Source organism: Myxine glutinosa, chromosome 8 (assembly GCF_964187855.1).
Source record: "Myxine glutinosa chromosome 8, kmMyxGlut1.1, whole genome shotgun sequence".
Lineage (NCBI taxonomy): Eukaryota > Metazoa > Chordata > Myxini > Myxiniformes > Myxinidae > Myxine > Myxine glutinosa.
In genome coordinates this window covers 106378642-106404251 of record NC_136268.1, presented here as the reverse complement: position 1 = coordinate 106404251, position 25610 = coordinate 106378642, and the positions used below count along the sequence as shown (strand labels likewise).

At 45.1% G+C, this 25610-nt stretch overlaps 1 protein-coding gene across 1 annotated transcript in view; it reads right to left on the bottom strand.

Annotated features, from left to right (window-relative positions):
- Positions 1 to 25610, bottom strand: part of UHMK1 (U2AF homology motif kinase 1) — a 43185-nt gene that overhangs the window by 14829 nt on the left and 2746 nt on the right. The window contains exons 4-11 of the mRNA XM_078783647.1: positions 21577 to 21587; positions 14846 to 15025; positions 14155 to 14224; positions 13861 to 13991; positions 12047 to 12088; positions 10487 to 10581; positions 10008 to 10084; positions 7902 to 8000 (exon numbers count right to left, since the gene is read on the bottom strand). Coding sequence (XP_078639773.1) covers positions 7902 to 8000; positions 10008 to 10084; positions 10487 to 10581; positions 12047 to 12088; positions 13861 to 13991; positions 14155 to 14224; positions 14846 to 15025; positions 21577 to 21587 — 705 coding nt within the window. The remainder of the gene's footprint in view (positions 1 to 7901; positions 8001 to 10007; positions 10085 to 10486; positions 10582 to 12046; positions 12089 to 13860; positions 13992 to 14154; positions 14225 to 14845; positions 15026 to 21576; positions 21588 to 25610) is intronic.

Here is a 25610-nt window from a genome sequence, read left to right as displayed (position 1 = left end):
TAGTATATACCATAAGGTTTATTTTCAGATGTGGAGGGAAGTCAGATTTGACCTCTGAGGACCGTGAGAGGTCAAATCCAAAATGGCCACCAGTCCACCGGGTCTAATGTTCAAACGCGCTTATAGGTGTCATTTCCAACTAAATTGGGGATGCCCATTCATTTGGTGATACTTTTGAGATCGCCAGAACTCAAGGACATGCATTTAGGTCACGGTCAAGGTCAAATTACGTTAAATATATATTTTTATGATACTGCAGTTGGAACTGCTATTGGAAAAAGTTCATTTGAACTTTTAAAACTTTATTTTTTCAGGTACAGGGATAGTAGACCGCAATGCAATGAGCAGAAAGAGCTCTATTTCTTGACTTTTGCAACCACCATCTGGCAACTACTTGAAATTTTGTAGAAAGATGAGGAAAAATACATTGAATAAACACACAAAGTCGTCAAGGATAAAACTTGCACATTATTTAGTAATAGTAATTTAAAATTTCAGAACTTCTGTTTGTCGCCCTCTTGAGTCCTGTTGGGGGATTGTATAATAATACATGATACATTGTATAATAATATACATTGTATAATAATACAATAATACATGTGTCCCAGCAAACTAGACTCAGCAGACTGGTTCTAATGATTACTTATAAGTTGTCACGTACTATGTTTGACCTTATGGATTGTTTCTCTTTTCTGGCAGATGCAGAAGCTTTGAAGTACTATTTACTGCCCTAAAACAAATGATCAATCTCTATTAACATCGTTACCAGAAAAAGAAATGTGTTCTGTCTCACAAGCATTTCAGTGATTGGTACAGTATGTAAATGCAAGCAGTGTTATTATTAACAATGTTCTTCCAAGGAGCTTAAGAGTGAGCGATGAAATCAATTGCCTATTCATCTTCTGCATTATCAGAGTCTTCTTCAATGTCATCCATGTCATTTTCAGTAGGGACTGAATTCTTGCAGTTTATACACTTGCATAGATCTGTACAAGGTATATTGTGGTGTCTACAAGAGCAGCGGCCCTTTCCTCCTCCTTTGGGGTCCTCACAGTTTGTCTTCTTGCAACTACAGTGTGTGAGCTCCAACAGAGTGCTTGGTGCAGGAGGAAGATCACCCCACACAATCTCCAGTTCAGTGTCGTTGGTCACTTTCCATCCATGATTATGTGGGCTCGGGATGGTGGGAAATTGTTCCAAACATTTAGTGTGCACAGCAGCTTGGTAGTTAGCTCTCAAAATATGTTTTTGCAAGGAGTCCCTGGTAGGGGGCATGTTCATCTCAGCTTTGACACCCATCAAAAAGTTATTGTATCGAGCTGTGTTCACGTCAGTGCAATCTTGATCATACAACTTGCACACAAACCTCTCCATCATGTCACTCAGACTGGCATCTAAGGTAAATGCATTTCCCAGCTTTTTGAAGGCTTCTTGGAAGTCTGTAGATTCATGCAATAGTTTCATTGCCTTCTTCTTTGACCGCCCATAAAAGGAGCTCACAGAGTCACATCCAGTGAAGCAGTGAAGGCCAATGAGAGCATCTGTTATATTTTGCCCAAGATAATCTTGTATGACACTCAGATTCAATGTGCGTTTCCCATTTCCTCTGCCAGTATGAAAGAGAAGCTGTGCACTAATCTTGTGAGCTTTAGCCACACCAATAACAAATACATCAGTATCTGGGCTCTTGATGATGACAGAGGGGCATCTGTTTGAAGAAGAGGGGCATCTGTTTGAAGAAGATGGGAGAGAAGCAGCAGCATACTGGCAGTGTAGGAAGAGTCTTGTGTCAGCTTCCTCGTGGTTGCATTCAAGTTCTCTCACAGCAGTTACTTCCAATGCACCAGCAACATTACTGACAGAATGACACTCTCCATCATGTGCCATCACAACGGTTACATTTTGAAGGACATGTCCAGAGCTTTCACTCCACAGCTTGAAAAGAAAACGTACCAGGGCTCCCTTATTTTCATTGCATGACAGAAATTTCTTCCATTGCTGTGGGACTTTTTGATCTGCTGCATAGATCTTTGTGATCTGACTTCCAGTAGCTGCACGTCTTCCTCTCTCTGTCCCTTTGATGCTGAGCTGTCGGTAAGTATCCACTACAAAGTGAATAGCATCACTGTGGGCACTCCTTGCCAGGTCAATAAGCTGCTTGAGTATGTGACTGGCAAGTTGGCCAAATGTGGCTGGAAGAGCTCTTTGTGGTAACTCGTGCAGCATTGCCATACCATCTATAATCCACACACTTCCAAGTGGGATGCCTTCCACCACAGGAGGTGGCTGAACACTTGCTTCGATGTAATGTAGCAAGCTGGACTTGGTAGTCTTGGTCAATGTTCCATCTACACAAGAAAGGGAAAGTGGCAGAGGACCCAAATTGTAGGACATCATGTTCTTAATGTCTAGCTTTCTCACACTGGCAATGATGAGAAGCCTTTGGAACAAGTTTCGATCAGCTCGTATTGTAACCTCCTTCCCCATCACTTTTGACTTTGCAGACTTGCTCATCGATGCAAAGGTTTTCTTTTTTTGCTTCTTCAGAACTTTGAAGATATCTCCATCACCCTGTAGTCGTTCTTCACAGAAAGTTCTAAAAGCTGCATCGCCACTTTCATAAGCTGTTATATAATCATGTGTTACATCAGTTGATGCTGTGGCTCCGGATGCAATGTGAACTAGCCCTTCATTACTTTCTTGGAAAGGGTTGATCATGGCTTCAACAGTTTCAACTACTGAATGGATATTCCTCTCATCTTTCATCATACGTGCAGTACTGAGATCTTTCTTCACTCTACTTCTGTCATCCTTTCCTGCCATCTCTTCACAGAGCTTGCTGATGGCACTCCGTTCATGCTGGGACAGTATCCAGCGGGAAACCGCACCCTTGTTTCTTGTGAAACCAACCATGCCTCCTTTTGTCTTGGAATCCCTGTTGCAGGTTTGCTCAATGGTCTGGTCACATGCTGTTCCACAGAACCCATGGTCAGTATGACGCTGTACCGCAAACTTCCCTTCCATGAAGGCCTCGTGAACTGCTGGATGACTATCGGGTAGCTGACACATTTCCAGCCAATACACTGGCAGGTATCTTGCATAATTTGTATGATCATATGCAAAAAACCAGGGTATGAAGCTGCGAATGGCTGACAGATGGAGTCTCCAATCGCCTTGCCTTGTTGCACGCACAAACAGAAGTACGAATTCCATCATCTCAATGTATGATGACCACAGAGCAAATGTTGGCTCCTTTGCCGACTGATGCGACACAAAATTGTCATAAGAGGTAGCCACAACCTGGAACTCCTGCGATCTTAGGTACTCTTCAAATGATGGACCAGGAAAAGACGAGTTAAGCTTGAAGAGGACATCACATGTCACTGCGTGTTCTACCTCTGAAAGGGAGCTCATGTACGCTTGCCAACGTAAACGCTGCATGGCCTCCATAACATACTTATTAGCTCTTATGCTGCGATTGTAATGGTGTCCGCTAACAACTCCATTAATTGAGCCTTGAGCTACAATGTTTAACTCGATCATCACATTCTCCACCCCGGCATCTCTGAATCGTTTTCCAATGCATGCCAACATAGAGAGTACAGTATGGAATGCCCCAAGACGAACAATAATTCGATTGCAGTACGTCTCATTTACCCATCGAATCTGTTGTGCCTTTGAATAAATTGCCTGATCAAAGACAACAACAACATCTTTCTGCTCAAGTGCATCAGCTATGGAAAGACTCTTGGCTAAAATGGTATTGACTGTGTCATACTCTGTTGGGCTTAGATCGATGATGGGCAGGTAACCAATAGCAGACTGTTGTGGAACTGTTTTGCTTAGCATGATATTAAATCCAGTCCATCCTGGGAGAAGTTTGTCACCTACATCAACTGTCTTCATCACCATATGTGATAAATCCAGATTGCGTGGATGATTCTGGGCTATCATGTGTTGTTCTCGTCCAAGGCTGATCTTCTCACCAAATGGCTTGGGTCCAGTCTTCTTGCTGCCAAAGAACGTCTTGATGTCAGTGGGGGGAGCTTCGAATGATCGCTTACGGGACTTGGGTATGGTCACCTTTGGCGTTACAATCCCTTCATGCGGCTTGGTGGAATGTTGGATGATGATCCCATTCGTATTATGTGTTGAACCCTTTCCAGAAATGGTTTCTTCACCAAAGTCATTGTTGTCAAAAACAAGAGTAGTGAAGATTGACTGAACTCCAGCTGGAAGAAGGTCATTTCCTAGCGCAAGTTGTCGTTTGGGAAGGGCAGTGTCATGATCTAACACCATTGTGTTTGATACACAGTGACCCAGTCCATTCAGGATTCCTATCAGCTTTGCTGAACCAGTGAAGTGTCTCACTGCCATGGCCAAGGAGGTATGCTTTGGCAGCAACACTCTACCCTTTGTCTTTAAGTACACAATGTCCTGTGCAATAGAGAGCAACCTTCTTTCTTCGTCACTTGTAACTGTGACCCTCTCTGCACCTACAGGATCTTGGCTAAGACCTGAAGACCATGCAAGGAAGTTGAAAAGCTGATATGGAATGATGTGATTGGTGGTCTGAATATGTAGGTCTTCTGCAGTTGGAGGCCATGTCGAACTTGTTTAAATGCTGTCCAGAGAACACTTCAAGATTTGTGCAGCAGAATACAAAGTTCTCAAACCATCAAGATCTACACATTGACTCGGTGTCATTTTTTGTCAAGATCTACACACACACTCGGTGTCACACACTACACAAATCGTTTTTTCTCATTTTCTCTCTTTTGTGCAAGTTATATTCTTGACGAGTTTCACAAACTTACTGAAATATATTTATATACATCATGTTAGGATATTATGTAGTTGCAGCACGGTGGTCACAAAAGTGAAAGATTTTCGGGGTCAGCATGCAGTCTATAGGTACAGAACACCCAAAGACCAGAAATGATGAAAAAAAAGTGTTTACACTGCAAGGAATGATGCAATAACCTCGGAAAAAATAACTGTAGTTAACCAAGTATGTCCACCAAAGCTTACATCAAATCAAGTGCAATGATGAAAATTGGTAATGATCTAAATCTAGCAGTCTCCAGAACAGAAGCACAGTGCAGTGCACTTGAATGCAGCTTTGGCACACTTGCAGCGTCCAGTACACCCTTTCTTGCAGCCACAGTCGATCAATTCATGGCACGATTTTGATGCTTCAGGAAGAGTGGTCCAAAGAGGCTGCCACCCAGTTGTCTCCTTTGTCCAGCCCCAGTCAGGTGGGTCTGGCATCTCTGGATCCATGACCAATGCCTGGTTACAACAGTTGGCCTGGTAGCAAGTGCGCTTGATGTGCTGCTTGAGTGTTGCCTGGGTTGGAGGAATGTTCTCTAGAGTTCTACACTTCTGTGTGAAGAGCTGTTTCCTGGCATCATTCACTTCCGTGCTCTCACTGGTTCTATCGTACATCAGCACCACAAATCGCTCTAGCAGTAACATTGAGCCTTCACTGACCTCACTTGGCATGCCTAGGAGTTCATTGAAAGCATCATTCACCTCTGGGCATCCCCAATTTAGTTGGAAATGACCTATAATGTTTTTCTACACTATTTGGTTCCAAAATTAAGTGCATTTGAACATTAGACTCGGTGGACTGGCGGCCATTTTGGATTTGACCTCTCACGGTTCTCAGAGGTCAAATCTGACTTCCCTCCACATCTGAAAATAAACCTTATGGTATGCACTAAATATGTTAAAATTTTCATGCTTTTCTCATAAAATGCACAATTTTTGTGTTTATCTGCTGCACTACTAGAGGTAGCATGGGGAGTTACATTAAATCAAGTTTGGAGAGCAAATTCTCATGGAGGCAGCCAGGAGAGGAGTATCGGGCAAAATCTGGTACCTAAAATTTTATTGATCAAAAGACTGACTGTCTAAGGCAGACATACCTTCCAGGGCAGACCCCGAGGCAGACCACAGGATTTTCCTCCGGGCCTACTTGTGCTTTTTGTAAGAAACCTGGGCATTTGATGTCCCAATGTTACGCCCTGAAAAGGGGAAATCAGGATCGGCGTCAGACTTGTTCAACTCCGAATGTGTTGGCTAGTGCGAGAGATCGCCCTTGGAGGACCATGACTTGTGAAGGTCCCCATGCCAAACTAAATGCATCAGAGAACGACCTTATCCAAGAGGGTTACAAACCTTTCATTTCCGAAGGGTGTGTGTCACTGGATGGGGACTTAACTAACCAGAACCTGTTAGGGTATTTAGGGACACGGGAGCACATCAATCTTTGATGCTCGAGGGCATTTTGCCATTGTCTGAAAAACTGTAACTGGGGCTCGTGTCCTCTTACAGGGGGTTGGTGGCTTTGTTAAAGCTCCTCTTCATGTGATCCATTTAAAGTCTGAGTTGGTGTCAGGACCGGTCACTGTAGGTTTACAAGCCACTCTTCCTGTGGAGGGAATTAATTTTATTATCGGGAACGATTTGGCCAGTGGTCAAGTTTCAGGTAATCCAGTGTTGGTTGAAAAGCCCAGTAAGGAAAATAACAGCACAGTTAGCGCAGGAGATTCCGAGGATCTTTCCATCATGTACAGTGACTCGTGCTATGGATCGGAAGCACTCTGAAGAGAATGAGAAGGAAGGTGATGTGGATTTGGATTCCATAGAGATATTGGAGGAAAGGTCAGGGAGACACGGTAGGAAAGGGAGCGACACCAAGGAATCCAACGATAAGGTTTCATCTGGACCAAGGGATAAAATGGAGTGTGCGTCGCAGGCATCTGGAAAGGAAAGGCTGAACAAATGGTCCTTGTCCGAAAGACTTGTTGAAGAGCAACACAGAGATTCTGAACTCCAGAGTCTGATTGGTAAAGCCATTACAGAGGAAGAGGCTATGAAGGTACCTGTTGGTTACTTCATGAAAGCAAAAATACTTATGAGAAAATGGACCACCAGAGGTACCAGCGAATGACGAGTGGAAAGTCCATTACCAAATTGTGGTGCCACAACTGTACCGGAAGGAAATATTGAGTTTGGCACATGAGACACCTTTGGCCAGGCATCTTGGAGTGAATAAGACGTGTGAAAGAATTCTGGCACATTTTTTCTGGCCAGGATTGCGACGTGATGTGGCGGAATTCTGTAAATCTTGTCATTATTGTCAGGTGGTGGGCAAACCTCATCAGAAAACCCCTTCAGCACCTTTAAAACCGATTCCAGCTTTTGAGGAACCATTCAGCCGGGTCATTATTGACTGTGTAGCTCCTTTACCTAAAACTAAGGCTAGACATCAGTATATGCTGACCATAATGTGCTCTTCCACTTGGTTCCCAGAAGCGTTGTCTCTTAGGAAAATTACTGCGACAGTTATTGCGAAGGCCTTGATGAAATTTTTCACCCTGGTTGGCCTACTTCAGGTCATCCAGTCTGATCAGAGTTCCAACTTCATGTCAAAGCTTTTTCAGCAAGTTGTACGCCTGTTGGGAGTGAAGCAAGTGAGGTCAAGTACTTACCATCCCGAGAGCCAAGGGGCCTTGGATAGGTTCCACCAGACATTAAAGAATATAATCAGAAATTACTGCTTTGAATGTAACAAGGATTGGGACGAGGGAATACCCTTATTTCTGTTTGCTACGAGGGTTTGGGGAGGTAACACGTAACAGTTAGTATAATTCTACATGCTGCCCTGTCTTCGAGCAACCATTGAAATTGGTTTAAAATACCTTTAATCAGTGCAATATACTGTTTATTCTACCAGGTGAGTGCCAGGGGTATTTCCCCGATGTTTTTTACACATTATATCCATATTGTGGACATGTTGTATTGTATACACACGTTATGCGTGACATGTCGTGTGCATGTGTCTTGTGCGTGACATATTGCATATATTTTGTGCGCACACACACACGCACAACCTTGATACTCATCATCAGGCAACATGTGAGCATCGACGACGAGGTTCAGCAGACGCAGCACTCGTGTCGGAAGGAAAAGCAAGTCTTCCACATTTGGTGCTGCACGAGCAAACGAAAACTTTTTTATATCAGCCAAATTACAAATCATCGATCTGTTCATCAAGCAACAATGCGTCTCATGAAGCATGACATCGCCGAGGTCCAGGTGAGATCAGGATAGTGGTAGCATAGTATTTTATTCTATTACCTCGACCCTCATGCCTGCTACAACACAACCCTCTCTCTCCCACTTATCTCCTCCATTTCTTCCCTTTCATTCCTTTATTTTTCTCAATTTACCTTCCTCAGCATAAAATATTTGTGATTTACATTATCTCCCCCACTCCTTTGTACACTCCTATTGTAAGCAAACCTTGTATTATTCCCACCATGCAATTAACTAATCTCATTATAACGACATGAAATCTCCCTTCCACTACTGAGAGACAGAAATAACAATTCAATGAGGTAACAATAACCCATCCAAAAGATGGCAACTTGAGATACTGGGGCTCAGCTTAAAATTGTGACACACTTCGATGAAGAGAGACGACACTGTCTCAAAGGAAAACAAACCTTAGCTCTTCCTGACGTAACTGCCTCAATTTGGTAACTTCACTGTATTTCAAGATTGTGGTGCAGACAATTTTATCGGTGTTGATTCTTAGACTGTCAGCAAATCAGAGGAACAGTCCATGGTACTGCACACACGCGTTGTTGTTGTTGTTGTTTTTTATACAGCCTGTGGCTGCTGGTTGCATTATTTCTGGAAGTGCGGCTGTGCCACTGATGCAGTGCCCCTGTTACCGTCAGCTGATACTCATTTTGCCAACTTTGGAAGGATGACAGTCTGAGTCAACCCACCAGGTGTTATTTCAATGGCATAATAGGAGCTTGAACTCAAGACCCAAAGACCTCAAGCCAGCTACCTTAAAAATAAAAAAAAGCAAAGAAGTCACTGGTACTTGAGAGGTCGTGACTCTGGACAGAATGGTAAATGTGGTGACAGGCCTCAGCGAGTGTGATGGGCTGGCAGGACAGCCTCGAGTTACACACACTCACTTCTAAGCTGTCAAGCCTGGGTTTGAATCCCCACCCAGCTATATCCAAACTGTCAACCCGCTGTGTCACAGTCTGGTTGATTCATCAATGCGTGTCGTCCTTCGGATGGACTATGAACTGGGTCTCCCGTCTGCCGGCATTAGTTGGTGGATGTTAAAGATGCCGCAAAGTTCTCCGGAAAGAGCAGGATCGCTTTGCTCTGCTGCTGAGCTTGCTGGGGGAGCTTGGAGCTTTTTCATGACTCCCTTCGCCCCCTCTAAAATAAATTCCTGACTATACCAGTGCCTGTGGGGCGCTTGTACTGACTTTTGGCCCCGGGCACCACAAACCTTAACAACGCCACTGCTCTTGCCCCTTCTTGCCTTGCCATGTGGGGATCATAACTACCAAGATTGGTGAATTTCTGCATAATCGTTTTTGAGGAGATTGCGTGACGGACAGATAGACAGTTGTGGAGCCGATTACAATATCCCCCAGTTTTTTTATGTACAACAACAACAACATGCATTTTAAGGCCATTTTCCCTGCTAGAGCGGGGATTATCCTTGCGGTCCCCATGACAATCTTCTCCATTTTGCCCTATTTTCTGCATCTCTCCTTGTTAACCCCCTTGCCCGCATTTCTTCTTCCACCATCTTTAGCCAAGTCTTTCTCGGTCTTCCCCGTCTTCTACTTCCTTCTACATCAATTTCCATAACTCTTCTCAACCAGTCACTTTCATCCTTCCTCAACACATGACCAAACCATCTCAACCTGTTCCTCTTCACAGCATCAATCACAGGCAATATTTATGTAGAGAGATAATTATAATCCCTTAAATTATGCAGATAATTTTTTATGTAGAGATAAATATATTCTTCTACTTATTATAATCCCTTAAATCCACACATCTGATGAATTGCAAGCTTCATTTAATGCCCCTCCCACTCCCCCTGCTGCCCTGTTAACCTAATTTAATTTTCCAGTGTCAGTAAAACACCAGTCTTCTTAAAACTCCAGGCTTACCAAAAGGAATGTTGAAAAATGGGTTCTGAAGAGCAGCCATTGCAGTGCTGCGTTGGCATCGATCAAACACAAGCATGCTGTCAAACAACAAGGTGACCATTCAATATGTCACAAACAATTTATTGACGTTTCATCATTGTAAATTATAGTCAAAGCCAAACCATCCACTCAACTTCAATTCAATCAGAAAGGGCATCATGCTTCCTCTTCCAAGATCATCGCTCTATACCAGAGCTCAAATATGGTATTTTGTTAGCTTAAGCATAAGGGTTAGCCTTCAAGATAATTAATTAGTATTGTTTCACAATTGTGACCCAGGATCAGTCTCTGAAGCACCTTCATTTACATTTCCAACCTCATTCCCCAGGCTCAATGTGCATTTTCAGCATCTGCAAAACTTGCTTCAAACAACAACAAGGTTGGGAAATTAAAAATCTGCTGCAAAACTTGCTTCAGGCATCTACCCACGGTCAGCTTACCCTTTTATAAGGTCTCGTAGGTGGCAAACAAGGATTGTAGAGAAAAGATCTTCCCTGAAGGACAAGATTCTATCCACCACCATCAAACTGTGTGGCTGAGCAGGTTCCATCAATAACCAAAATGGATGGGATCACACAATTTGGGAGGTGGGTGAGAAGGGGAAAAAGCAAATTAAATAAATATTTAGCTTTCCTATGTTTATCTGTATCATTTCCTCAGCACTGATGCAAGCGTCAGTATCAGCAGCAAACCAAATTGTGTTTTGAAAGTCCCAGCAGATTAGGCTGGCTTCCCATTAATTGTCAAAGTAGAAACATGCTCGTGCTGCAAACTATTGGTAAGCATGCAATGGCCAATCAATGTGTCGTGCATAGCCTGTTTAGTGTTTAGTGGGTTTGTGCACAATTTATATTTACACAACACAGCATGCATAAATCAACAAACTTTACAAAGACTTCACTTCCTGAACAGGCTTCTGAGCTCTAACCATTGGCCAATGGAATTTAACTATTGGTCAAAGGACAGACATGTCATGGCGAAGTACAACACATGATTTTTACATGGCACACAACATGTGGTACACAGCATGTGGGTTGGGAGTTGGGTCACACTGTCAAACTTTGCTCCAGATGACAAGAAAGAACGGTTTTTTTTGTTTACAAGGGCAAGGCTCGTGGAAGAGCTAGTACACTGAACGGATCAGGACACAACAGAACAAAAGCATATACGTAGAGAGAGGAAGGAAATATCAACAGTGGGGTTGAAGGACAAAATACAAGGAGGAGGCATAGGGGTGGACAAGATGGGTAAGGAAGCAAACTCTCATGAAGGAAAAACTGGAAATTTTGAAGGAGGTGGGGCTAGGGGTGGGTGGGTGGGCGGGGCTAGGTTAATGGGGGTAGAAGAGATCATGATTTTGGATGGGGGGTTATCTGAGATGGTGGTGAACAGCTGTCTTGAAAACTTAGACGGAAGAATGAGATTGAAGAGAATGTGGAAGTTTGTTCCACAGGTGTGAAAAAGAGGAACTAGAGTGAAGTTGATGATGCACCATCGCAAATCCACACGCTTCACACCTAAAACAAAGTTGAAAGATGGCAAAAACCGCTCTGCCAGGAATGACCCAATATCAAATTTTCAGTTAATTGTTTCTCCTGTTTTGACTCTTGTGACCTGACCCTAAGTCCCCACCCCATTGGGCATGAACAGAGTGTAAAATCCCCAAAAAATCGTTACATATATGTGTCCCCCAATGTAGAATGCATATACAAAGTTTCATGAAAAATGTTTTTAAATGTGCACATAATTGCATTTTCTGGCATTTGAACTTTTGACCCCACTCAAGGGGTCAGGGCCAAAATGATACTGCTCTTGCATGTGGTGACCATAACTACCAATTTTGGTGAATTTCTGCCCAACCGTTTAGGAGGAGATAGAGTGACGGACGGACAGACAGACAGATGGAGCCAATTAAAATATTCCCCCGATTTTTTTTTTTAAAGCATGGGGATAACAAATGAATGGAAGTGAGCAGTGATTCTGGATTTTGGGAGTGTCACCAGAAGAGGGTTGATGGTAGACCGCGTGCACCCTGCAGAAACCTGGGAGGGGAGGAGAAAACACAGAAAGAGCAGAGAGTGCAAGACCAAAAAGGAGGTAGTAGAAGGTCGAGAGATCACCGACCTATCTGCGATGGGAAAGTGATAAGCCCATAAACTTAGCTTTATTGCAGGACATTTGGAGTGCCCCATGACAAAGCAGTACATTTGGAATGTTGGACACTTTTTCTCACACAAACTCGGGTATACCCATCCGAGAGACCAATTTAAAGAAATTGTAAGGAAGGCTCAAACGGATGCTTGCATACCATAGAACATTGACAAATCTTAGTACAAAAAGAAGGAATGACAGAATATAACAAGAGGGTGAATTGCTTTGCAATGCATGTCCCCTACCAAGTTTCAGTTCAATATGTTTAAGTGTAAGGGGAAAAAGTCTGGAAAATTTTGCACCAGTAAACACATCCCTTTATATTTGGGTGCTATATACATGGGCCTGGTGTTGGCTTAGCGGTTAGGGTGCAGGCTTGGGATCCTAGGATCCTGGGTTCGAATCCCGGTCGATCGCTGAATTAACACCAAGGGGGTTGACTCAGCCTGTCATCCTTCCGAGGTCGGCAAATTGAGTACCAGCTTGCTGGGATGAATGATCCCGGTGTGTACCCCGGTTTCGAATAGGTACACCGTATCCCTGCGCATCGTAAGAAGCGACCAAGGGTTGGCGTCAGGAAGGGCATCCGGCCATAAAAACATTGCCTCAAACAGGGAACCATGATTGTCATGGGGCCCGCAAGGCTAACCCCCGCTCTAGCGGGGAAAATGGCCTTAAACCGATCCTTCATATTCATTCATTCATATAATACCACATTAGGTGCCGAAAAGAATAAAAATAACCCGATGTACATACATGAAGCAAAAACATGTGTACGGCTTATGTGTATATGGAATACATTGTGGTTATATACCTGGGATAATTCCAATTGGACTGGGCCATGGACGAACACCCAGGCCTAAGGTCTGAGGCCTGCCAATCTAGGGTTCTTCATTTGGGGTGGTCAGGCCAGCTGTCCAGCCAATGGGAGTAAAGCAGTGGGGTGGAGTCAGGGCAGCCGAAAACCGGCCCATATATAATATGTGATATTTTCTAAGTTCAAAAAGGGCATAACTCCCTGAAACCAAATGCCCCAAAACCAAACTTCTTCTGTAACTTATCATAATAAAGCCATGTACCAAGTTTCAGTTGAATATGTTGAAGGGTATGGAAAAAAAAGTGCAGAAAACGACAGGTGGGATGGACAGATGGACGGACAGACTGAGAGCAAACCTATAGTCAACTACCAGGTAGGGGACTAATAATATTACCAGACACTATGCTGTAATGGTTAGAGCATCCGCTCTGAGTCTGGGAGGTCAGCGGTTCAAATCCCGGGCGAGTCATACCAAAGTACGTGCTGCTTACTTGCTTGACATTCAGCATTTAAAATGTTAAGAGTGAGGACAATCCCATTAGGTAGGCATCAATTGGGTGGAGCAAATTACTCAAGAAATGCTCCACTGTGTGTGGTGAGAAAGGCAGTGCCATTGGTGTGGCAGCTGTTATCCAGAGTGCCCTGGGAGGTGATGGCATTTCTCCCAAGCTCAGTGGCTGGGTTTGTCTCGTCTAACAGTCCTGTGTTGTCTCGTTAATTTATCCATGTCCAGGTGTGTGAGATGTGTGTGTGGCAGGTGCACTACAAGCCTGAGATACTGATGGGAAAAAAAAAGAAAAAAAGATTGCCCCTCCAAAATGCCCCTCCCGGTGAAGCGCATCTTACCGCCCATTCCGGCGAAGGTCCCAAGTCCTTCAGACGTATCGCCCAGTACATCTCAAGCAGGATGATTCCAAGGCTCCACAAATCCACTGGGCAGCCGCACTTTGAGCCAGAGCTAAAGACATCCCCCATCACTACAGCAAGAAAATATTATCAATAAGATGTAAATGTTTACTCCATGCATGACAACTATGACTCAAACGTTATTTGAACAACAAATAACACGTTATTGACACAGATAAACCATTTCATAGGAAAAGGGGAATTGCAGCTGCGAAGCACAAATTAGCCATTTACGTGAAGCTGCCTGGTTTTGGATCTCCGCCTCGGGTGCACGGTAGCCTTCCGTCTGAATGTATTTCACATCCTGAAACCAATACAAGCACACACCATAAAATATGGTGGTGAGGCAGACACCAAACAAATCTATGTTAAAACACATCAACGTTTACATGCGTCTGTGTCTCCCTTTCATCTATTCCCAGACCAGTTAAATTGTCTCTCATCAAGCTGCTTCAGAAATTAATCACCAAACTCTGTCATTCACGACTTCCCTCCCACAACCACCGTCCCACTTCTGCCCCTTCTGCCCCTTCTGCCCCATCTCTCCCACTCCCCTCCCCCCTTGATGCTACACAGGAAGTAAATCCAACACCGCTTTCGAAATGGAGATCAAAATATGATGTAGTCATTCATGTAAGACACTTCAAACGATTATAATACAACTTAGTCGTGATTATTAACTGGGATTAAACGACCTCCATTCCTACTCTGAGTTAGCACTTTGTTGCATTGAAATTTTCCATTCATTTGTTGTCAAGCACTTTACTTACGCCACCGACCACCCATATCTATTGCACGTGACTGCTTGCTCGTTTCCCCTTCGTTATTCTCTATCAAAACTCTGAAACTCACTTCTCAAATTAATCATTCTATGTGACAGCACAATCAAGTGTTTTTTTGTATTCAACCAAGTCAGCCATCTTACTTGCTCGCCATGCTTGAAGCTCAGCCCAAAGTCGATGAGTTTAAAGCACTCGTCTTTTGCACTCCAAAGAATGTTTTGTGGCTTGAGGTCGGCATGTACATAGCCACGCGCATGCAGGAAGGCAAGGGCATGCAAAACATCTCGTGTGCAATGCTGCAACATCCATAATGAAGAGCCACGCTCTGCAACACACATTCCGCAAAAATAATGCATTAATAAGCGACCCCGTTATTATAATAAGTTGGTGGAATGGCGTCGACCTTGGGGTTCACAGCTGGACTGAGCGACCTGTATTGATGGGCCAAGTGCTGCATTATCACGAAAAGGCATGTTTAAATTTGATTGCTGGGAAAATATAGAATTGCTGCGGACAGCCGGAGGTGTTAGGCCTACAATGCAAGGCACTTACACAGTAATTGGGACTCCCAATTTTTCCAATGCTATGATTCCTGTTATTATTGAAAAGTGCGCTAGCACTCTATTATGCAGGGATGGAGCAGAAAATAAAATGTCGGTCCCACCCTCTACATACAAAACTATATATATATATTGTTGCGGTTCTGAGAATGTACATATTGATTAATAAAGGTTAAAGGTTTTGCCCCCATAGTTAGTCCACATGCAACATGTAGGCCACCTTAGAACTTTAGTTATGTCATAGTATATGTGAGAATAAGGCCATTTCCAATAGTGATACCTGCGTTGTGTAAAATAAATAAGAGTAGGTCCCATTCATTTTGCGGCCCACCCTCCAATCTACCTCGTTGGGCAGCATCCAGTCTGCGCCCCATTTTTGCTATTGCCCCTTGCATTAGGATGCTCAAACCAGCCAAATGTCACGAGGTAAGCCTGGAAAAGGGGGAGGAGCGCGAGGTCGGGGTGTGGCCACGTCAAGCAGACGTCAAGGGCGGAGCCGGTAAGAGCCAACAACCAACCAGGGCTCGGGTGAAATGGCGTGAGGGACGTGGTAGTGCGCGGCTGGCAAATTTGAGAGGGTTCGCTGGGCGGCGCGATATAATCGCGCACGCAAAGCCCTTCGAGAGGACTTATGCGACGTGACTGTGCTAATTGGACTGGCCAGAAGGACTTATGCGCTTTATTGAAGGACTATTGGGAGAGGTGCTTTGTTGGAAGGACTTGAACGAAGGACTGGCTGGCGTTAAGAGTTATAAGCAAGGACTTACGCAAAAGCGCTGGTATCAAGAGGTAAAGAGGACTCTCGTGCGGAAGAATTGATAAGGACTATTGGGAGAGGCGCTTTGTTGGAAGGACTTGAACGAAGGACTGGCACGATTCGCGCATTACAGAGGACTTGAGGACTGAAGCCAAGCATTGGTATTGCGAGGACTCTCGTGCAGAAGAATTGATAAGGACTATTGGGAGAGGTGCTTTGTTGGAAGGACTTGAACGAAGGACTGGCTGGTGTTGTTTTTTTTTTTTGTTTTTTTTTGTATACTGAATCGAGGCTCGTGAAAGAGCTAACATTTATTTCACAAACAAATCAACCAGACAAACAAAACACACAAAAAGAGGGAGCGGAAGACAAGATGGGGAGACAAGATGGGGAGAGAAGGGGAAGCACACAACCACAACATTTGAGAGCAGGGAGAAGTGTGGGAGGGTTAGGGCTTGGGGGCAGGAGGCGTGGGAGGGGGATGGCGGGGGGGGGGGGGGGGAGAGGTATAAAACACAAGGGGACCGAAATTAGCGGGGGTAGAAAAGATCAAGGTTTTGGATGGGGGAGGATAAGAGATGGTGGTGAACAGCTGTTTTAAAGACCTGGAGGGTGCAGTGGGATTGAAGAGAGTGAGGGAGTTTGTTCCAGAGGCGGGAGAAAAGAGGAATGAAGGAGTGAAGGTGAGCAGAAAGTCTTGATTTTGGCAGTTTAACCATAAGAGGGTTGCAGGCAGATCTTGTGTGACTTGTAGGAATATTTGGGGGACATAGTCCAGAGAGGGCTGGGGGGGCAAGGCCAGAGAGGAGTCGGTAGAAGACAGAAAGACCACCAACCTGCCTGCGGTGAGTGAGTGAAAGGCCCTTGGAGTTAGCTTCATCGCGGGAGATTCCAATGATTCTGAACGCTTTGGTTTCAACAGCGTGAAGACGGGCTAGGTGTGAGGCAGGAGCACCAGACGAGAGGGGAGAGCAGTATTCCATAGAGCTGCGGATGAAAGCCTTGTATGTGGTGAGGAGCTCAGGTGTGCCAAGGAAGGACTTCGCACGACGGAGGATGCCCAGTCGGCGACTGGCTTTGGAGGCCAGATTTGAAATGTGGTTTTCCCAGGAAAGATCATGGCAAATAGTGAGACCCAAAAGCTTGAGTGACAGAACTTCTTGGAGAGGATTATTCAGAAAGTGGATGGGAGGGTTTTCCAGTCGGTCTTTTCGGAGAGACATCGTAAGAGTGTGAGATTTATCAGGATTGAAAGACATGTTCCATTTGTTTGCCCAGTCTGTGATTTTGTCCAGGTCTGCAGAGAGTGAGGAGGCTGCAGACTGCCGATCTGAGGGATGAGGAATGGAGCGACAGAGAGTAGAGTCATCAGCAAAGAGATAGAGAGGATTTTCAAGAGAGTCAGAGAGATCATTGATGAAGACCAGAAAAAGCACAGGGCCCAGAACACTACCTTGGGGAACTCCAGCCTGAACAGGAAGAGGAGATGAGAGAAACCCATTCAGGGCCACACGTTGACTATGACCAGAGAGGAAGTCCGCCAGCCATATGTGGAGATTTCCATGGATACCAAAGGAGGAGAGTTTGGTGAGCAGAGCAGGGTGCCAGACCGTATCGAAGGCACGTGAAATGTCAAGGGAGACAGCTCTAATTTCCTGTTTGGCGTTGAGGACCTCCATCCATTGTTGAGAAAGCAGAAGCAGCATGTCCAGAGTAGAGTGACCAGGTCTGAAACCAAATTGATGATCAGAGATCAAGCCATTGGAGAAGAGGAAAGATTTCATATCTGAAGCAATGATGGATTCCATGACTTTGCTGATAATTGGGAGAAGGCTGATTGGTCTGTAGTTGCTGGGATCTGTTTTTGCACCTTTTTTGTGGTGGTATAAGCTGTATAAGCAAGGTGTTTGTGGTATAAGCAAGGACTTGCTGGGAAAGCGCATTAAGGACTCGCATCAGTGGCGCATTGGAGAGGACTTCGGCGGGAAAGGCGCTTTGGATTGAACTGGATCGAGAGTGCATACAGCGCTGGTTCTGCTATTACGTATGTGGCCGAGACCGCGAGTATAACCGCCAAGCCGGTTCGTTTATTACGTACGTGGCTAAGCCGCGAAGTAACTGCCCAGCCTAGCTTACCCTTCGACGATAATTGTCCGATCCGTGCCAACGACACGCGGGGAGCTTTCTGCCGTCCTTCCATCTTCTTCACAGCGAGTCGGGGACCCGGAGAACGAGCTGTGGACATCATCCCTGGACCATCAACCCTGACCATCTATATCCCCGTGAGTGTGTGTCTGTGTGTGCGGGCCCGTTTGTCCAGGGGATAAGTTAAGACTGTTCTTAAGGCTGCACTGTGTTTCTTCTTCTTCGCATCATTGTACAAAGTGTTAATAAACCAATCTGTTCTTCCTTTCTGCTTAACCCGACCGTATTAGTGATTTCTTCCATTGGGTAAGCGTGGCACGATTCGGCACCGCTCAAATCGGGTTAGTTCCTGTTAACAGCTCGGATCACGGCTCGCTATCGCTCGGCGTTTCCACCTAAAACCGTGGTTCGGGCGGGGTTATTTCCTTGCTTCCTGGGAGGCGCTGGTAATTAGGTAATAGGAATAATTCGGCCAACCACCCTATTCAGCGCTGACCGGAAGGAACGTAATAGCTTCGGATCACGTCGGCTAGTAAAAGACAAGGGGATTAATCCCCCCTTGGTAAGGGGAAGGCCGACGTTGAGATCCGCAACAATATATATATATATATTGTTGCGGTTTGGTGTTTTTATAATAAAGGTTAATTTCCCATCCTAGTTTAGTTACACTACAACATGTAGCCTCGTTTAAGCTCAGTTATTTCTTCGTAAATTTAAGCGTAGACCTTTCCTGTGTTTAGTTTTGCGTTGAGTAGGATAATGAGAATAGGGTCCCCTTACGATGCTTATGATGCCTCGATGCTTTTGGTTTTGGCGCGAAATACCAAGAGGCCGGCCTGAACAAGTCGATCAAGGCCAAAGAAAGGCGGAGGAGGAGCCGACGGTAAGCGCGAGCCGCTAATCAGGGCTCGAGGGGAGCGACTTACCACTGCGGCAAAAGGCGGGGTTTGGAACATTCGAGTCGGGCCAGGGCGGGACGGTATAACCCTGTGCCCAGAGCCCCCACCTGAGTTGGTGAGTTATGAGGCAGACGAGTTGGCAAGTCGGGAGCTCAGTTATGAGACGAGAGGAGACGCGCTGAGTTCAGTTATGAGGCAGACAAGTTATGAGTCGGGGTCCTCAGTTGAGTTATGAGAAGGGATGCGCTGTGTTCAGTCCTCCGTTGAGTTACGAGAGTGAAAGCGCTGAGTTACGAGTTATGAGTTCGGAGCGCTCAGTTTGACGGCAGTTGTATTAATCGCGCTGTAAAAGACAGACGTGCCGGGCCACAGACGCGCATATTTCCCTGCCTGCCTGCCTGCCTTTGCCAATATACGTGCCGCGAGGATTTTCCCACCTGCCTGCCTTCGCCGGGATACGTGCTGTGACCGCCAGAGGGCCACGCTGGGTGAGCTGTTCCTGGAGCGGCCAAAGCAGGCGCGTGAACATTCTTCCTTCATCTCCCTGTGTGTGTAAGTGGGCCCATTGTCTGGGTAATAAGTTAAGACTGCTCAAGACTGCCCTGTGTCTCTTCTTCTACCGAATCATTGTAAATAGTGTCCTTAAATCGTGTTATTCCTTTGATTCGACCGTTTCGTCCCTTCAATCATTGACTTAGCATGGTACGAATTAGATCGCTCTGATCGGGCTTCATAAGAAAGGTAACAGCACGGGTCACGTGGTACACCATCCACTCGGGTGTACTCAATTACGCGTGGCTCGTGCGAGACTCGATCCCCGCTTCCGCTGCGGCGTGGGTACTCAAGGTACGTGCGAACTTGTCCCGAGACCCTTTTCCACATCTGCCCGGAAGTGGCGACTCAGCCTCGCGGTTCGAAGACCCAAGGAGAAAAAGGGGCTCAACCTCCCCTTTGTAAGGGAACGGGCTTCGGAAAACAGCAACAATATATTGTTGCGGATCCGGGGGTCGGCGCTCCCCTAACCAAGAGGGGGGTTAATCCCCTTGTCTTTTACACTGGCCGATCCCCCAGCTCTGGAAATTATAACGCTCCTTTGCGGGGTTGAGATTGGCCAGGGTGATTGGTCAAGATGGGCTCCCAAATACCTTTGCCAATCTCCGCAAAACAGGGAGATAACTTCCGCCCGAGCCGCAGCGTTAATGGATACGCCGAGTGAAGCGAGCCGCGACTCGGGCCGTTAGCAATAAGACTAAACCCGATTAAGCTGTTGGCCAAATCGTGCCATGTATATCAATTGGGGACAGGACGAAAGCGATCGGATGAGAAGAAACCAAGGGGTAAAGAAAGAACAAATATGGTTTATTTATACAGTAATGATTAAAGAGGAAACGAAAGGGCAAGAATATACAAGAGAGGAAATAAAAGGACACAGGGAAATCTTAAACTACATAGTCTTAATTAACACGCCCAGGACAGAACAAACACACTTACACGAAAGGATGGAATGGCAGGGATGGTGGGAAGGAAGAGAAGGGTCCAGGGCATATGGTAGGCGTCGAGGTCCGGCTCCAACCTCGCGCTCCGCTCCCGGTTTGAGGCGAAACCCGGCAGCCAGCTCCGCGTGTCGTTGAACGCGACCGGACAATTATATACAGCGGAGGAAAACTGGGATCTTCGCGTATGTAATAGCTGGATGGTCGTGCTAGCGAACCCTCTCCAACACTTCTTTCACAGTGCGCGCCTCCAACAAGTTCATGAACACAACCAAGGCCTTCTCCACAACTCTCTTGTGCACGCCTTCTCTCCCCTTTTTAGCTCGACCCTCTTGTGCATGCCTTCTCTCCCCTTTTTAGCCTGACTCTTGTGCACGCCTTCTCTCCCATTTTTAGCTCGACTCTTGTGCACGCCTTCTCTCCCATTTTTAGCTCGACTCCGTAAGTAGTCTGCGGCGGCGCTTATATTGGCCGCCCGCGTATCAAGCCGCCTGCCTTTTGGAAACGCCCACCGGTGAGCTCGCCTCGGCCTTGGTTGGTCGCGAGGGCTCACCGGTCCCGCCCCTTGATGAGGCGTTGACAGAGCCACACCTTGTTCCTGGCGCTTGGCTGACTCCTCCCCCTTCTTCTCCAAGACGACCACGTGCGTAATGGCGTCGCACGGGTTAGAAACCAATCGCACTGATGTTGAGGGAGCTGTAGGGCCTATTCTTATTTCATTAATGCAACGTAGATTCAAACTATTGGGAACAGAGCCTTACCTGAAACACATACTAATGAAATAACTAAAGAAGTCCTATGGTGTCCTACGTGTTGCTCGTGGCCTATCTATGGTGCTCTCTTTTAACATTAGAAGAGGGGATATTTACAGGGGATTATTTATAAGGGATTATTATTTACAAAGTGGAGGGTTCTAAAAACCACAACAATATATAAGAAATGTCTGTTTGTTTGTGAACCTACTCTTCTGAGCTCCCAAGGTTAATCGGCACAAAACTTTATAGGATAACATTTTTCTACATTTTGAGCACCTAAATAGGGGTTTTAAAAGTTATTTTCTCACAATTCATAACTTAATACCATCCAAGCCGCCACCTGTCGCCATGATCTCCGAGGGTTGATCCACATATACAAATCTTTTTTAAGCGCCCAATTTTTATCAGATTTAACCCTTTGAGTACGGATGACGTCCAGTGCCGCAACCGGCGAAAAAGTTTTGTGTACAGATGACGTTACTACACGTCATCGATTATACCTATAAATGGATCGTCAGTACGTGGTTGCATTCCATTAATCCCGTACCAGGGGTATTTTTATCAAAAAAAAATCCCGTACTCAAAGGGTTAAACACGGATATTAATATAATTAGTTTGATGGTGAGCTCAGATCATCAAATACGTTATCATATGTGAGAAACAACTCTTAATTAAGACGTTACCATGATCGATAAGTCAGGCAAAGAACTTATGTCAAGTCACCTCTCAAATGCGCTAATTATTCAAAAACCGAAAATAGTACAAACACAACCTACACATCGTTTTAAAGGTAATTTTACTGCTCATCTAACATCACTCTCAAGTGTGAAAAATAGTTTGTAGAAAAAGGACACACGTGACACCAAACCGCCACTTAACGGGTGAACCTCCAACAATTACCTCATTTCTCATCCTCACATCAAGGGGAGTTGTTTTGCTCTATGCTTGGGATCATACTGCTTTGAGCTCCCAAGGTTAATCACAACGAAACTTTCTACCATCTGATTTTTTACCACGATATACCTGAATAGGGGTTTTATACCGTGATGAGGAGGTCATTTGGCCCGTTATTGTCGTGTTGCACTCCAGTTAATATATTTACAAACCCAAGGTATTTTCTTTACTACAGTTTCACTCCCTTTCGACCCTTTCCACCCCTTAGACCCTTTACATCCCCTTAGATCCCTTTCGACTCCTTAGACCCATTCAACCCTTTACACTCCTCAGAACACCTTTTGACCCCTTTTAACCCTGTACACTCCTTCGACCTCTTTATACCCCTTCGACCTTTCCACCCTTTTGCCCTGAGGGCGTGAATGGTGTTGGTGTCCTGTTTTCTGAGGAGTTTGTAGACAGTGTGGTGAGTGTGACTAGAGTGAGTGATAGGTTGATGATGGTGAAAATGATGATTGGAAAGCTCTTGGTGAACATCATCTCGGGATATGCTCCGCAGGTTGGTCGAAGCGATGAAGAGAAGGACAAGTTCTGGTGTGCGATAGAGAAGCTGATGGAAAACGTGAAAGATGAGGAAGTTGTTGTGGTAGGAGGAGACCTAAATGGACATGTGGGAAGGAGTATGGATGGTTTTGACGGTGGATCAGACTCGGCAACGGTTGCTCGAGTGAGATGTGCATGGAAGAAGTTTCGGGAATTGAGTGGCGTGCTGATGATGAGGGGAGTGTCGTTGAAGCTGAAGGGAAAGGTGTATGCCGCATGTGTGAGAAGTGTTATGATTTATGGGAGCGAGACATGGGTAATGAACGTAGAGCAGCAACGAAGGTTGGAAAGGGTGGAAATGCGAATGGTTCGACGGATGTGCGGAGTATCGTTGAGAGAGAGGAAGACAAATGATGAATTGCGAAAGATGATGGGAATAGAGCCTGTGATTGATGCTGTGAAGAGGAACAGGTTGAGATGGTTTGGTCATGTGTTGAGGAAGGATGAAAGTGACTGGTTGAGAAGAGTGATGGAAATGAATGTAGAAGGAAGTAGAAGACGGGGAAGACCGAGAAAGACTTGGCTAAAGATGGTGGAAGAAGAAATGCGGGCAAGGGGGTTAACAAGGAGAGATGCAGAAAATAGGGCAAAATGGAGAAGATAGTCATGGGGACCGCAAGGCTAACCCCCGCTCTAGCAGGGAAAATGGCCTTTAAAATGCATGTTGTTGTTGTTGTTGTTGTTGTTGACCTTTACACCCTTTAGACCCTTTCATACCCATTTCAACCCTTTTGAGACATTTTTCAGACCTATTGACTTTTTAAGACCCTTTGAACATTGTAAGACCCTCTGGACAACTTAAGACTATTTGGACACTTTTGACCGCTTTTGCTCTTTCGTCCTTGGACACCTTTAGACCCCATTTGGCCCTTTTAAGAGCCTTGATTCTTCAAACACTTTAGTCCCCTTTATGACCCTAAAAGCACTTAAGACCCCTTAGAAAATTCAAAAATAATTCTTCCCAAAATCGTTTTTGACAAACTTTTCCATACACAATTTGCGTCACACCACAAGTTGCAATGACGAATCCAAACTGATATTTCAAATTGAAACTGATGTTGAAAAGTGAAACTGAAACGACTGATATGTGGATCATCGAATGGGAAACCAGAATGAAATGCTGTGGGAAATTGCTGAAAGCAAAGATATAGTGAGTATACTACTGTGTTCAAAAAGTATCCGACCTTTATTTTTCGTGGGTAAAAAAAAAGAAGCTAGGGAGGCGTTGATTGGTGCACGTATGTAGGCGATCCTAATGCGCACGCGTGAATTTTTTCCCACCTGCAGAAGCTGTCATTCGACGGCAGACCGCCGATGAGTGAGGACATGTAAGTGAGCGCCGTCGGATTTTCGTTTTTCGACAAAATGACGGAAAAACTTGAACAACGCTACTGCATCAAATTTTGTGTAAAGCTTGGCGATTCCAAGTGGAAACAATCCGCAAGATTCAACACCGTTCATTCCATTATGAAGGAGGATTTGGGCTTCAGGAGAATCTCAGCGAAGTTCGTACCAAAGCTGCTAACGATTGAGCAGAAGCAACTCCGTTTGGAGATCGCACAGGACATGCTGGAGACTGTGAACAGCGATCCCAGCTTCCTCAACACAGTGATCACTGGCGATGAGTCCTGGGTTTATGGGTACGACCCAGAAACCAAGTTGCAGTTTTGAAGCAAGTTTGATGAAACACAAAAGTTGATGCAGTAGCGTTGTTCAAGTTTTTCCATCATTTTGTCAAAAACGAAAATCCGACGGCGCTCACTTACATGTCCTCACTCATCGGCGGTCTGCCGTCGAATGACAGCTTCTGCAGGTGGGAAAAAATTCACGCGTGCGCATTAGGATCGCCTACATACGTGCACCAATCAACGCCTCCCTAGCTTCTTTTTTTTTACGCACGAAAAATAAAGGTCGGATACTTTTTGAACACACTATGTAGAGAGAGGGGAAGGTCGGGAGCTGAAGAAATAATGTGGAGAGGGATAGGTGCCTGGAGGTGGTCGGTTGGTATGGAAAGAAATTTGGTGATCTTCCATCAGGCCCTAGGCCAAAAACATGCCTAAACCCGTTTCCCAGCTGAGCCATCATAATATTACCCTCACTCCTGAGCAGTACTTCGGAGGTACAACAAGCATGGATTGTAAATCTTAGCTGATAGAATGGAACGAGGTTGTCGAGATTACAGCTGCATTACCAAACATGAATACCAAGTTTCGTCCACACCCATCCATAACGTTTTGAGATATCCTGCTCTGTATCGTTTTTGGCCCTATCTCCCAATGGTGAAGAATCACTTTATAAAATTCTAGTAGCCGGATCCGAATCCGGATCTTCACCAAAATCTAATCATTTCGTCCTCGTCACATACGCTACATCTCTGCCAAATTTCGTCCGAATCTGTCCACAACTTTTTGAGATATTTTGTTCACAAACAAATTAACAAATGGACAGACAGGGGTGAAAAAATAACCTCCATCCACCTTTGGTGGCAGAGGTAATAAAAAGGATACTTGAGTTTAACAGATACCAAACAAAAAGTGTAACACCATGTAAAACAGGTATAGCAACAAAATGACCAACAGTAAATAAAACGAGAGCGATGTTGATGGCGAGTCATCGCAAATCCCCACGCTTCCCAATGAAAGCAAAGTTGAGAGATGACAAAAGTTCCATCAGGAATGACTCGATATCAAATTTTGAGTTAAAAATATATTGGTGTGACCTCTGTTCCCACCTCGTGGGGCATGAACCTGGGGCAGTTCAGTTCCATTTTGCACACGGGGTAGTTAAAAGAAATGCTCG